The 16377-nt window shown below is 29.8% G+C and overlaps 1 protein-coding gene across 2 annotated transcripts in view; it reads right to left on the minus strand.

Moving 5' to 3' along the window:
* trx (histone lysine N-methyltransferase trithorax) overlaps window positions 1-16377 on the minus strand; it is a 134459-nt gene that overhangs the window by 99940 nt on the left and 18142 nt on the right. Inside the window, exons 5-9 of one of the 2 annotated variants that reach the window (XM_076465173.1) lie at window positions 10538-11131; window positions 6372-6563; window positions 5712-5985; window positions 4424-4471; window positions 1405-1972 (exon numbers count right to left, since the gene is read on the minus strand). In XM_076465173.1, coding sequence (XP_076321288.1) covers window positions 1405-1972; window positions 4424-4471; window positions 5712-5985; window positions 6372-6563; window positions 10538-11131 — 1676 coding nt within the window. The remainder of the gene's footprint in view (window positions 1-1404; window positions 1973-4423; window positions 4472-5711; window positions 5986-6371; window positions 6564-10537; window positions 11132-16377) is intronic. The other variant, XM_076465175.1, reaches the window with a different exon arrangement.

A 16377-nucleotide genomic window follows, 5' to 3' on the forward strand; every position in this document is an offset into this window, starting at 1 on the left:
ACATCATTACAGTTAGCCTTTAACCTTAAATAAATGGGGTCATATAATTTCAGAAATATAGTTACCTTTCATTAACCATTAGAAATCTGTTGTGCACATAAAATCAGTATTTTTCATAAATTAGTTCTACTAAAGATTTGTCTGACCAAGACAATCCTGAGTATCAGTTGATATACATGTTAAGAATAAAAATACTTTTTCATTTTACAATTTTCATTTGTGTAAACTTTAGAACCTCCAAACTGAATATCAAAAGATTTTAAAATATGTTTGTTTTCTATGTTATTTTTTCTATCCTAACAGTAACTGCAGGTTAATTATCAACATATAGTTAACCTGAAATGAATGTACAAAATAAAATAAACTTCCCCTTTTATTCTTTTACTTTTTATATTTAGTTTAATTCTACAATTCGTTTGCCTGGTTTAGGTGGCATATAGTTCATCATGCACAGGATCATTTATTCAGTACATTCACATACTGCACTCATTCTATGTTAGTGAAATCGGTACACATTGAAATAGCGAACTAAACTTTTAACAAAGTTTCTCTAGCTTTGAAAAAATATATTTTACATAAAAAACAGATAATTCACTAAAGTAGAATGATCAAACCTACCATAATATAACTATCTTTGTAACTAAAATGTTACAAGACTATGAAAAGTCATAAAATGATACAAGGTCTAACTTCCCTTATCACCAACTTTGACAATAAAGTCTCTCTTGATAATGCATCTACTGCCAATTTCAAAAGGACCGTTGGAAGCTAAATAAATGTGTCAAATAAGGTGAGACAGTTTTGAAGATAGCCTTACAAGCTAATTAACTCTTTAAACAGGGGCTTAGTACCTGGAACCAACAGCATAACCATCTTGTCCTTGTTACAGTTTTCATGCTATTACTTTTAAATTAGTCAGCTTACATTCATGAAATTTGGCAGATTATCAATAAATACAAGGCTTACATATATTTATCCACATGCTTTATCTACAAATCACACCTAAAATAAGATAGCATATATGTTGGGACTTTGGATTTATACTGACCAAAATAAGAAAGTTGTGAATGCTTGAGCATCACAACAAAAATGAAACTTTAGAATTGTTTCAGATACTTTATTTTGAAGCTAAGAAATTAAAACTTGCATTAACATGAAAATTTCAATTACAAATTATATTCTAACCCCAACTCTATTGTCACACATTAGTAACAAAGTTATTTTTATTAACTTTTGAAAGTAACCACATAACATGCAAGATGTACAGGAGATCCCACCTGTGTTTAGAAAGTTAAGTCAATCAACTTGATAGGGAAAACACTATCCTATAAAACATACCACATTTATAGCAGTTACCTTATTATTAATCTTAAAGTAATAAAGACACTTTCAAAATCATCCTACCTGAGAAGGTGTTATTCTGGAAAGTGGAACTACTGAATTTGGGTAAACTTGCGAACAAACTGTTTTGTGACTGTAATCAGAATGATCATGGATATTTTCATTATTACTGGCCTTGTCCTCAAGAAAAGGTGAAGCTACTACACTACAAGAACCAAGAGATGGATCAAGGGTTGACCATGTACCACAACCACTGCAGGAAACAGTTTCACATGTACAATGTACAAAGGAATTGTTTTCTTTCACTTGAGGATCCAAAGATGTAGAACCACAGCATTCCTTTCCATTATCACAGCCACTGGTGCTAGATGAAGTCCCTGCTGAACCACACCCTGAGCCACAACGTCCACTACTACTATTACTGCTGCTACTGCTGCTACTACTTCCACTGTTGTTATTCCCACTGTGAGTGGATGGAGAATTAGAAGAAGGAGACATAGCTGTACCAACTCCTGATGAACCACTTCCTCCAAACCCACCCATATGGTCATCACCCTCACCCTTTGGTGGTGGACGTTCAACTACCTTCTTGCTAAAAGCAGGCATTTGGGGTCTCAAGCAGCGACGATACCTTAAACAAAATATAATCAGTAAATATCAGTTAAATATGCATTAGGCTCAAGTTACTGTATAAATCCTATCATGATTAAAGAAAGCATACAGTTTAGCACTAATGACTGACTTTTAATAGTTTCCAACCAGTACCTATTACAACTATTGACCATTTAAAAATAAAAGAACTGATTACTTTCAGCTGTAGTTTACAGTTAAATTTTGAAAATGTACCCAAAAAATGTAACAAGCCAAAAACAACAGTTAGTGGTCAGCTGCTTATATTACCAACAAAAATGTGCTTTGCCCAATAGGACAAAAATATATATAAATGGTTTATAACAGCAGCAAGTTGGATATTAAAGATAGCCCAAAGAAAAATTATTTTTATGTTGACCATTCACTGATAGTGGGAAGGATGGAGTTCTAAAAATAAACAGTGTGCTGTTAAAGCCATTTTGTAACATCTTGCTGTGACTGCCTAACTTCTACTCATCCAATAGATCTCCATATGAAAGAACTAGTCTTCTTTTAAATCTACGGTTCATAAAGAATTTGAAGAACTTTACACACAGTTATTTACCTTAAAGTGACTATATAAATAAGAAAACACATGTAAGAACACCACACTTAGTATAAGCTGAGTGATGGAAAAATATCTGTATTTCATACCATGTGCCTGAATTATACAACTATGTATAAATTCAGATTCAAGAGATGAGAAAAGTGAGCCTTTAATTTCATGTAAAAAATTTAACAATAAATACTTATTTAAGAAAATTTATATGAACACTTATTTCATGTACAAGAGAAAAATTTCATTGGTACAAGTAAATGACAAAACATATCAGACGTGAACAAAATGTTTACATTAACATAACTGACTATTAACTTTGCTACAAACTCATAAATGTATAGAAAATTTTTACCATTTCACTATCAAAAACTGTTATGATACACAGTTACATATGGAATAAACAGCTGTCATATTTCTAAGGTCTTATGCTGTTTTTAAACTACATGGAGGGGACAAAATAATGAAAACAAACCCTTGTTGATTTCTACATATTGTTTTTGTTAATATGAAGTTCATACTCCATGAGCAGACAATTCAACATTAATATAACATAAAACTGATGAAACAAGGTGTGATGCAACATAAAATGTTATTTCTGTTATTAATGTTATTTCGTCAATCTAAGCTTTCTCTAAGTGTTGAAGTGGTGGTGCTGGTTGAAGTCTACCTTAAAAGTTGGTTTCAAGGATTGATAAGAGGTTTAATAACATCTAAATCTGGTGATTATGATGGCCAAATGAAATGTCCAATAACTACTATTTTTTTGATCAACCTTAAATACTGAGAATGAAGTGTTCATCATAAGATAAACCCTATTGGCTTTAAGCTTTTCATATCACCTACTGTCACACTATGCCTTTCAGTAAGATTATAGATGCTAAACTATTCCAACAAAATACTTCTCATACATCACACAGCCTCAAATGTGTTTAACTGAAGACATAAGGTATTCAGAGTTGTAAGTTTCTTTTGGTATTCATCATACATAAATGCACACATTTGTTAAGAAAACTGTAAAAGGTGATCACTCTGATCAAACCACATTCTTTGGTCCAATTTTTATGTTCTCAACACCACTCTATCCACGCTTTTGCACATTTTGATATCATTAGATATCTATACAATTGCAGACCCACTATGCTATGCCATTTTATGCAGTTCCCTTAGAGTTATTTTCACACAGCTTAGTCATTGTAGGCTACTCTTAAATTTCGCTCCCATACTTTTGGTTTTGCAGTATTTTGTTTTCCTTTCACTGCTCACATTAGTACTCATCTGTGACAAAGCTATTTAATCACTATTATATTTGTCTGATGTAGTTTTAGTTTTTGATATTTATTTTAAGATCATTTTTCTTGGGATAAAATCCATTCTTTCAGTTGTTTGTATCACTGAGAATCAAGATAGACATTCACCTACAATCATGCTTCTTTGAAACCATACAGATCTTTTTTTTAGCTTTATATCTTTAAAATCTTTCTTTTGAAACAGTAAATATTTTTTTTATTTACAAACATATTCAGTAATACAGAATAATTAAATGAATGGTTAAATTTATATAATCTACATTCTGTAATAATTGCAAAATACTAAATCATTTATACTACAGCGACTCATAGAACAACAACCAGTTAATCTCTCAACATTCTCATCGAACTACGAATATTTACAAGCATTGATGTTTTCTTCATTACTACCTGTAAGTGAGGGGAGAAAAGAACGAAAGCTTGTAAAATGTTTGGTGCATCTTCAAAACAAGTGGTGGAATAAAACTAAACATATCTTTCTCCTCACCAAAATATTAAAAATATTTTAATACCTTTGAACTAGAGATATACCTAAGCATAACTATAAGCAATTTATTAACTCGGAAGTTATTGTTTTTGCACTTACTTGCAAGCTTGTTTAATAACATTCGGTCCCCCAAATTTCTTCTTGTCACTGAAACACAAAAGATACATTATTGTGAAATTTTCTTTTTTAAATTTATTTTTTTAATACTTTCAACACAATTAAAATATTTTATGATCAAATCAAAGTAGTTTTATTTCATGTAATAGGATTACAAACAGTAATTTTGTTTTGGCCACATGAAGTTACTCTAGGTTGAAAAAGGATATATTTTGAGATCACTTATATACATAACATACACAAATGTTTACTTTTTTTTCCAGAGCATCACTTAGAAAATGAAATGCAATAACAATTTAAACATGTAAAATATATACTGCTATATTCAGAAAAACAAGATTTTAATCAATGCTCAAACAAATTAAAATTAGTAGGTATAACAGAAATCTGAAAAGTTGTGCCATTACTCTGTAATATGAAAAATGTACAAAACTTGATCCACATTTAGTTCTCTCAATTTGGTAATGTCAAAAAACATTAAACAAAATTATAAACAGGTTTCAGAAGTAATAAAGTATTAATAATTAACATTAAAAGCAACAACATTTATCATGGCATTTATAAGTTAAGCTTGAATTTAGACATCAGTAGTATTTCCTACACTTAAAGACTACTCTTAAGAATACCACAGTTAAAACAATGTTTAAGTACATACAATCAGTTCAAGTAACAGAACTTTTAAATGTATCAAGAAGATCAAAGTACTGACAAGACAACAGCAAGTTAAATACATTGAATACTATTTTTGTAGGATTACATCCACAAATGGAAGAAAGAGAAAGGAAAAGCAATCATTACCATTATTGTTATATTTACAAGTTTCTGTTGTTTTTTTTTTTAACCCACAATATGAATTCTACAAGCCCACGAGTGAATCCAAAGGATAGCAATATGTAAACCACACAACATCTGCCATAACCAATGCCAGTGTAGCATTGTCTGATACCCAGGTTCATTAGGCCAGTTGGAATAAAACACACATTGTAATGGTCTAGGCAATATATTTCTAAATATATAAAACAATGATACATGTTCCTAGCATATCATATTTGGTGTACATATGTAGCAATACTTTTTCTTGCTGTCCATTTTATATGCAACCAACAATAAAATGTATCAAGTAAACATTAACTTGAAATAGTCAAATCAGTACAAATAAGTTTGAATAAATATTTTTAAGATGTATTTTAGTATAATTAAGGAATATATAACACCATAAATCAAACTAAAATCAATAATTATGTTTCCAATTTCAAAAACTAACACTTACAGACAGTAAACACATTTCCCACAGTCTTCTGCCAGACAGCCTTGACATTCTCTACAGCGAACTTTCCTCATTCCACCTTGTTGAACACCCTTTTTGGCAGATACCTTAGGTGCTTTTTTACAGGGCACTGTTGAAACCTTCTTAGATGGTAAGGGTGCCTTACTCTCAGATTTCTCCTTTTCTTTAGTTATTCCTTCTACATGTTCTTTTTCTGCTTTACTTGGGAAGTGTTTATTCAATTCTGGAGGACCTGGACCATTACGGTCAGAAGCATCTAGAATAATGTTTACCATAAGTATCACTAACTCTTCATTACCAAACAATAACAAATGATGAAGATCAGATATTTTGAAATTATTTTTATCTATCAGTAATGTACTATGTAATTAGCTTTGTAATCTGAAATTTTATCAAGTAAAGGAAAATAAATGCATTTCTACCTAATAACGCAACTCCTATAGTTTTAAACTTTGATGTTTTTTACTATTATAAAGTCCTCGTCTGCAATCAAAATAACTACAAATTTAAAGCATACTTTAGTGTACAATATACAATAGTAACTGAGACATAATGCAAAGTTCTTGAGTAAAAAATAAAAGTTAACAAATACACTTCAACTCTGATTATAAAATGATAAATTTTGTGATTCTATAAACCTACTCTGTCCTGACTCAGTTTCCAAGATCTTTTCTTTCTCTTCTACAGGCAAAGCACTCAGACTAAATCGCTTCTTCTCTTTGCGCACTGGGAATTTTGCTCGCTTCAAACCTAATACTACTGCTGCCCTTCGACAAACATGTTTGATTCTTGGTCCTTTACGTACCACTATTGCCCGAGAACCAGGATTATCTTCTGGAAAAAGAAGTGTGAAATGTATAGTATGCAGCTCCACTGTATTTCTGCAAAGTTAGTTAACTTACATCTTAATGTAGAGTGTAGTAATCATACAAAATCAACGCCATTCATTTAAGTATCACTCTTTCATCGAATATGTTTACAGTTGCATGTTTCAATGCAGGACATTCAAACTATAACGTCTTAACTGAGTCACTTCACTAATATCAACCTCAAATCTACTCCTAGCACGTAAATGTGCATCCCAATAAAACTTAAGTCAGAGGATGTGCAAGAAACGCTGTATAGTTTTATGGTAATATTCTTACCTTTATGTTAAATTTCTTTCTAAGATCCTTATTTCTGTGTTAAATTTGAAAGTAAATCCATAATTTTCTGATAAAATATATTACTATTGAAAAAATTATGATGACAAAAGTTGATTTAAAATAAAAGTATTTCATATAATCTATTCAGAAATCCCCAATACTTCTGTCTCTGTCTAGCACTCTGGACCTTCAAATTTCTTTAGTAGTGTTTATTTACACAATTACAACTATAAGTAGTCTCTAGAATGTTTAATAGCACCAATTACTAAAATCTCATTTGTAATGTTACCATTAAGATAATTTAAGTGCAACGATGAACACTTCAAGCAGATTTAATAGAACAGGGTTAATTTCTACGTGCTGTGCATTCCTAGCACCACAGTAACCACATGTAGCAACTCTTATTTTGTTTTATACTGCAGACAAATTTACTAAATAAGCAGAAGAAACTTTATCCTTCTTAAAATAAACTTATTCATGATCTGCCATACACAGCAACTTTCCAAGTATCCTATTAAATTAATTTTAAAATTAGACTCAGCAACTGTCATTAACTATGAAAGTTTCATTTTAGATGCACCCATACTACGAGAGTTTACACTAGTTCAAGCAACAAATTACAATGTAAAAAAAACTAATATAGAAACTCTTAAAGTTAGCTTTTCAATGAGATAGTGTCTACAGTTTTCCAGAGAAAATATATTCAACTTTTAACTCAATTCTTATATTATATTCACTGATTCAGCTAAAAATAGTCCCAATTTTTTTCTCATTCTCTGTTCATTAAAAGCACACTCTGCTCAATATTTAACTGTAATTAAAAACTTGTATTTTAGATTCACATAAAAGGGAAGATGATAAAAATACATATTAAAAATGTTAAGTTGCTTAAATGTTCCAGAAAGAAATGATAAAAAAATTATTTATCAATATACATTAATGTTGTGCAAAGTATTTCAGTAAACCAACATTACAATTGTAATAAAGAAGCACTGAAACAAAAGGTAAACTAGTAAAACCATACAAACCTGTATTACTTGATAACTGTAGTAAAAAAAAAGTGGGCAGTAAAACAAAACTTATTATAAACATACATGCCTTCACTCTACACTTTAGAGACAGGGAACTTCAGTGAATGGAACTACCACTAATTCTGAACTATTCCCAGAACATTCTTTCTCAAGGTCTATCCATTTATAACTTGGATTTAAAATTTTGATACTAATTAATGAAAGTAAAAATTACTATGAACATCTAAAAAATAATAATTTTACTTTATTAACATAGATCTAAATTTAAAATTTTCTAGTTTTACTTTATACACTTTAAAAAAAAACTAAAATATTAATAGCAGTGTTTTATAGAAATGTTGAACTGACTTATCATAGTTACTTACAAAGGAGTAAACACCTGCACTAATTCTCACCCTAATGGTACAGTTTTGTATCATAAAAAACTTGATAAATACACAATCAGTTTGACCAAATATAAATAATGTCGGATGTTAACACTCTCACTACGTACTTGATTGAATTGACTCAGTTCATGACATGAAATTGGCTTTTATAAGTTTCCACACTATAACTTCTATGTTTTGTGCATCTTAAAATTTTGAAAGCTTTCAGTCAGAAGTATCTTTCTGTAGACCAACAATCAGAATCTATAAGCACTTCTACCGAACATTTTTTTGTGAATATAAGTTAAAGTGCTGACTGTTAATATTAAAAACTTTCCTTCATCTGATTATTAAATTTCATTTGTATTATTTCTAAACCCTAAATAAATTTCAAACTTTTTTCCAATAACATTATACTTTATCTATTATTTTCGCTATCCTAACTACATACAAGGTTGCTCAAATAAACTAACCTCATAATTGTTATGATAAAATATGAAACAAATAATTACACCCCTTTTTCCTTTTGAGAATGACTAAAATTTTGCCACTAATTTGCATTTACTTATCCTAGACAGCATAAAAATAACAACAGTATACACCTGTTTAAACTTAAATTTTGTCTTATTCCCTGTTGAACTGTCTAATAATCCTATCAAACAAATGTTTGTCACTTGGCAAACAACAAGTGGTTTACATTACCCTATCAAATTACATGACATCCAGGCATGTTACTTGCAAGTTGTAAACATAACTCGTGAGAGGTTGTATTTTTCTTTATTTTACATAATATATTGTAAAAAATTTAATATTTACATTTTAGTTGCTTTTATAATAATAAATAAATACAAACAAAAGCAAGTAATATGACACTTACCTGAGTTTTTTGTTTTTACTGCTCATGGTCTATGAAATTTAACCTTACTTTTTATATTGATGGTACTACTGTATTAATTTTTTACTTAAATAATGCATCAAAGAACACAGAATAATAATGTGTAAAAAAGCAGACAGTGTCCTATAACTAAGCAATAATAGTCATTAAAACTACAGCTAAGCTGGTCAATGTGTTTCCCAACATAGGGAACAAATTTTGAACTGGAAATGAAATATATAATTTCCTGCACAGAAAATATGTCAATATTATATATTATCTGATGGCTTAAAACACTGGCTTTCTATTAATTATTAATAATTTATTATTAAACATCACAGAGGATCATTGGGAATTTGTTAAAAAGAGGATGTGACATGTAGACATGGCAAGAGGTCTGATTTTTTTTAGTTTATGACTTTGTAACCAAATAAAATTGACGACTATGAAAACTATGCTTTGCCTGGATAATAACAATATTATAATAAGTAACTTACATCAAATGTCATACTTTTCAGAAGGATGGTAAATAAAGTTTGAGAAAAGGGGAGACCTAGAGATCATCATAGTTCTCATACTAGGGTAAAATGAGGATTTTGTAAAATATTACCTTATGAAATTAAGGACTTAAAACTGAGATATTAAAATGTGAATTATTAGTTACATTTTGATGCCAAGTTTGTTGATATAACATGATTATAAAGTAGCTTAATTAATTTTAAATGCAATACGGTGGACAAATTCTGATATCAAAATACTATCACTTAATACAAAGTGAAACAAGTTCCCGCTCCCCAAAAAACTGAAAACAATGTTTTAAGTTAACTTGATAAAATAATTTCTGAGCAAACACGCTACTTATATACATCAGAACCATAATTTAACTCAGTAATCAATATACCATTCCACCTGAGATATGATTCTGCTAAAATACAAAACTTTTTGTCAGTTACTATAACTATGCATAAACTATTATAATTTCATGTTGATGTACAACTGATGTTAGCCATAGAAACAAATTTATCTAATCCCAACACAAATTAACATTAGTGACTAAAAAACATTTAAAGTGCATAATGTTTCTTCAAATTTTAAAAACAGGAAAAAAATTTATATGAAGGCAAAACAGACATCAGAATGCAAGATGTTTCCAACACATCTAACTTGTTTTTTAATTACTGGGAAAGAAACAATATATTTCAGTGCATCATTGGCAATCCAAAACAGCTAAACAAATTAGGAACAAATTAAGATGATTGGAATCTGACATAAAGCAAGATAATCTTTCCCACAGTAAAAAGTCAAAATGGAAAGTATATTTTATGAAACAGTTTTTTTAAACAAAATTTTATAAATATTAAACACAAAAACCAATACAGTGAGTTGAATTTACCTTCAAACACATGAATTTTTTGAGGAGACACTTTATTGCTAGACTGGCCACTAATAATTTCATTCTTCTCTGATGTTGTATCTTCTTCCTGCTTAGAAAGGTATTCTTCTGCAAGTATGGGAGGAACACAAGGTTCTGATTTACAAAAACTTTCAGTTAATTTACTTGAACCTGGAGTTTCAAAAGTATCTAGATATTTATCAATAGATGATTTATTTGTATTATTGTCCAAAGAATTTTTTATTTCAGGTTTCTTTGCTTTTAATTTATTTCCTTTTTGTCTTTTCTCCATAAGCTTGTTAGATGATGTTTTTTTCTGTCCCAACTGTGTTGATATTCCATCCTCATGAAGCTTCTGCTGTTTTCCAGTCTTATTTTTTAACTTCTTTGAGAGTTTCGAATTTTCACAATTTCCTTTGGAATCAGTTTTATTAGACTTTATATTATTTTTCTTCACTTTCAAAACAGAAACTTTATCCAGCCCCTTAGCCTGTTTAATTTTCTTGATTTTCTCTTCTCTGATCCTTTTTAACTTCTGTCTCTTAGCCCTCACAGATAAACCCACAACAGGATCCTTAAACTTCACTAAATTCTCTAATAGAATAACATTATAATCAGCAAAAGCAATCAAAATTAAATTATCAAGTTCTAAAAAGTGTACTATTTTAATCTATGTTCATATATCATTAACTATGACATTATATTGTAGTTTTTAAAGTAGATTATTTGTGTCCTTTCATATAAACATTAAACACCAAAATATTCAAGTGGTAAATATCTAGACAATGACACTTACTATGAAAAGAAATATTAACACAAAACACAGTGTTCAATACTGTTGCTACTTTATTAAATTTTCTATTCCACTTATTTTGGAAAAAAAGAAAAAAGTATCTTTAGTATTTTCCTAATAGCAGTTTATAAATTAGATACTTAAAACTAAATACAGATTAGAAGTTTTTATATTTCATTTCAGTTATACCCATGTCTTTAAATGTAGCTTGTTATAATGTTAAAATTTGTACGTAAGCACTAAACATTTATTTCATTTAAGCACGTCATTGGGTGTGATCAATAAAAACTGGAAGTAAAAAATAAAATTTGTAAATAGTCACATGTTCATGTATTCTGAAAAGCAGTGCTATTAATATGATTCGGATTTACAATGCTAAAATCAGAGGTTCAATTCCCCTCGGTGGGCTCAGCAGATAGCCCATGTGGCTTTGCTATAAGAAAACACACACACATTAATATGATTCTAACTACCCATACAGTTTAGCTTATACGGAAAAAAAAGTTTACACAAGAAACACTTCAGGAAATATAACTGCAAAGCTATACTGAAACCATTACAATAATACATTACAAAACACAAGTAGTTTATTTCTACGTATATAGTAGACAGAGTAATTTGAAACAAAATACACTTATGCTGTTCAGGCAAGTATTTAAAGAGTAATGAACATTAAATTGTTTCACATAAGATTCAGTTAAAAGTAGCTGACACTATGTAATTTCATAACAGTTTTAGTTTGTTAACCTTGTTAAGAACAAGTGAATAAAATTGTGGTAGGTTCTTCTACTTAAATGAAAAAAATATTTAGTCACTAAACAATGAATATATTTATTCAAAAAGTTCCTTTGATTGTATGGGTTGCTAGAAACTACAAGGCATAAAAGCAAATATGAACTTTTCTAAAAAGGCAAACAAAATACTAGTGTTTCAATGGACACCAAAAATCATATTTAGATGGGTAATTCAGGTAGGTATCTCTCAGTGCCCAAAAATTTCCAACCACTATCAACACAACAGTGCAGAAGACAAAACAATATCAACCATGATGCCACACTTTTTAAAAGTTTTGAACATTTGGATGAAAGTATTTGTTTGTTTGTTTTGAATTTCGCACAAAGCTACTCGAGCGCTATCTGTACCAGCCATCCCTAATTTAGTAGTGTGAGACTAGAGGGAAGGCAGATAGTCATCACCACCCACTGCCAACTCTTGGGCTACTCTTTTACCAATGAATAGTGGGATTGAACATCACATTATAACCCCCCTACAGCTGGGCGGGCGAGCATGTTTGGCGCTACAGGGATGCAAACCCGCGACCCTCAGATTAAGAGTCGCACGCCTTAACGCGCTTAGCCATGCCGGGCCTGGATGAAAGTAAAAGAACACAGTAAATGATATTAACCTTGAAATTCTATACTGCCATTTTGCATACTACAAAATAAGCCTGCAAAGTATTTCAACTATTCTGAATGAGGTAATGTAACAAATTCCAACAAATGCATCTCAATTTTTTTTTAATTTTCACCAATTAGTAACAAGCACTGATTTAGTGGTCAGGAAATTAATATTAGTTTAAAGCTTCCAAATGTTTTTTTCAGTTGGATACTATTATCTTATTAATATTGGCAACTGGTAACAGAACAGAGTAACATAATGATTCATCCTGATTGACTGTCATTACACAATACCTGCACCATTTAAACAGTATTTGTACATTATGACAATTTTGTAGTATGTATGGACATTTTTACAACATCTGCAGCTGCCTGTTACCATAACACACATTGAGAGATTACAAGACTGATGAGTGTACCTGCATTATTAGGAAAGTTAGCACAACTGATGAGTGAAGCTTAGTTCAAATATTTCAGTAACAAAACTTTGATAACTCTCAATTATGATCAGTGTATATTTATCACTTAATTTACAGTGAAGCAAAATAATTCTATGACAAGAACTGCAGCAACCTAATAATTCAAATTATGACAACCAGCAGCTAGCTACATTTGAAGCAACTTAAACTAGTTATACAAAAATATAAAAGCTTTGGAACATTATATTTACACTGATACTACTAATCACACATTTATCAGGTTTGGAAATTTCCAACAAGTGATAGGTCTCATTTCTGTCCTAGCATGTTGATCATGCCATGCTACTAAATGGCAATAACCATTAAACAACTACTTGTAGCAAATTAACTGATAAACTCAAAATGGACTATTCAAAATTTACTGCTTACATAATTGATTATTTGTCTCCTATATTCATTATTGTAAATGGAAGAAGTAAAAGCTGGTGTGGTATAAACAAAATATAATGAACAGATGAATGACTTTATAAGGTACTCCAGGATTTTTATACATTGTTAAACTTACAGATCAATGACTTAGTAATCAATGCAGCTGACCATCTACTAAAATTTAATCTGCATCTTATCATTGTGACTGCTTCCACTTTCATCTTCACTCTGTGTATTATGAATCATTTAGCTTGTTTCTGATTTTTGCTTACCGCTCTATCATAAAAATAATAGTTTGTCAAGAACTTTGTTTATATTACTCTGACTTAAACTTTGAATAATTATTTTTTGAAAAACCAGGTAGTAAATTTATAACCAGGTAACAGTTGTGATGAGTGAGTACCAAGTGAAAACACTACAAAATATATGCCATGAAGGACACAACAGCAATATTTTAAAAAATAATTACATAACTCAAATGATTACTCATATTGTAGTTGGCCCTATCAACAATCTTATCTTAAATTGAAGTGAAAGAATTTTTTGAACAATCCAGGCTTGTGCTGACATGCACAATATTTCTTTAATGCTAAATTCCTTGACTTCAGGTACTGAATAAAGATATCTGAATGAGAAATCTTAACATGAAAAGTGTTAAGATACACATGGCCATTTAAGTTCAATTCAAGTGTTATAATTTAGACAGTTCAAGTATACTGCAAGTGTTAAATTTAGTTTTAGAAGCAATAGTTTATCACAAGTTTCTTTACATCACTGTTTATGAATCATACATTATTTCATCATACCTTGTAGTGTGTGTGGATAGTTCATGGCTTCAGACAAGCTATAAGTATGCATTCAAAATGTAGTTTCACATATATATATGGTTGGTTGGATAGAACTAAACTGCCTGATTGCAAGTTCATCCACTGAAAGCATATAGTGTCAATTTCTAAATTGAATTGATAGATTGTATTGTAATAATATAGTATAGAAGAAATAACTTCCCTTGTCAACTGTGTTCTTTAATCACTAAATCAGAATGAGAGGACTCTGACAAAGAGAGAGAGAGAATTATTTAAAATTATGTTCATAACTGTTGTAACCAACAGCTATAGTGGGGATTTTAAATTGAACTTATTGAAGAGTCTATTGTAATAACAGAGCAGGAGGAATAATTTGTATTGTTAAATTTTGCTCTAATATAATTGAACAAGTGTGTGGACTTTTATAACAAAAAAGTTATTTAAAGCTCAGGATACAATTGTGATAATGAACAGTGTAAGGAACATTTGTATATATGCTTCACTTGTTTTAATATAGTCTTTCAAAACAAGTGGATTGTATGCTGTTTGTTTATTGTTGATATTTAATGCCAAGAAATTGTAGACACCTACTGTAAAGAGCCCTGCCCATCCATACATAAAAAAAAAAACAAGCCTGACAAAGTGAAGATTGCAATGTTCTTTCAGTAAGTGAAATTGATGAGCTTTAGTAACAAACCAGTGCCTGTAATTTAAACTTGATTACTTGGGTTACTGATCACTAATTACCTATCAAAACACTGATTAAAACAGTCAATTATAAAGATAATGGATTACTTTGAAACATAATATTCATTTAACATACTATAATTGTTTGAATTCAACTTAAGTTTAACAAGTTTTATTTGCCTGACACACAAAAGCAAGATTTTATGGCTTGGAAAATATCAAATTAAAATAATTAATGCATACAAACAAATGTCACTAATGCAATTTTTTACTTTAAGAAATCAAGCTTACTAGTGTTACCTTATAAATAAGTAAAGTTATTACCTGACTGTTTTGTGTTAGTTTATCTGTCATTTAAAATAAGCTACCACTATTAGATTTTGGGTCATACTGTTCCAAGCAAATTAATCCTACTTGGCTGCCAAATTGGTACTACGTGGCTAAACAAAGTATCCTGAATAAAAAAACTAAATAAATTAGAAACAAAATACTAAATTAATATCCATCATAACCTATTTTAAAATACAATAAAAATATCTCTTTCCCCATGAGTTTTCACACAAAAAAAATCCAACTACTTTGATATATCTCTAATGGGCACTATAAAAATCTTAACCAAAACTGATTTGTTACAAAGCACATAAAAACACCAGTTAACTATCACTTAATAGAAGGAAAATAAGCCAATTTCCTCTTCAACAAATACCATGAGCTTCAAAACATCAAATTTAGTTGCCTATAAAAACAGACAAAAATAAAGCCCTATATTTTATGGATGTAAATACTTGGGAAAGAAATATGCTGATCACTATGTGGTTATGCACCTCAAAGCATAACAGAAGCCTTGGTCTTATCAATTAAATCCACTAATATTTAACCTTTTCATTATAGATTAGGTAGAATCCATCCAGTTTCTAACCATGAAATATCCATGAAATTAATTATACTATGATTTTTCATAAAATAAGCATATTTTTACAAAGTTTTCTAGGTTATTAGTACACATTACAAGGCTTTTACATTTTTAAATAATGTAGTAAGATATTTTGATTATATATTTTCTTGCAAATGTTTTTTTTTTCTGAATGTTGACTAGGCAACATGCAGAATAACTTTCATTTTAAGATTACAAATACTTGTAAGCATGAAAAAAATTTTCAAATTTTACACGTAAAATCTTTATAAACTCCAGATAATCATCAAATGTTTTTTTCAGAAAAAAATTCACTATTTCATTTGTTATTTTCACTATAAAATTGGAATCTCTATATGTGTTCAATAGACTAAGCTATTCATGTAACTGCCATAA

The sequence above is a fragment of the Tachypleus tridentatus genome, chromosome 10, assembly GCF_004210375.1.
Source record: "Tachypleus tridentatus isolate NWPU-2018 chromosome 10, ASM421037v1, whole genome shotgun sequence".
NCBI classification, from domain to species: Eukaryota; Metazoa; Arthropoda; class Merostomata; order Xiphosura; family Limulidae; genus Tachypleus; species Tachypleus tridentatus.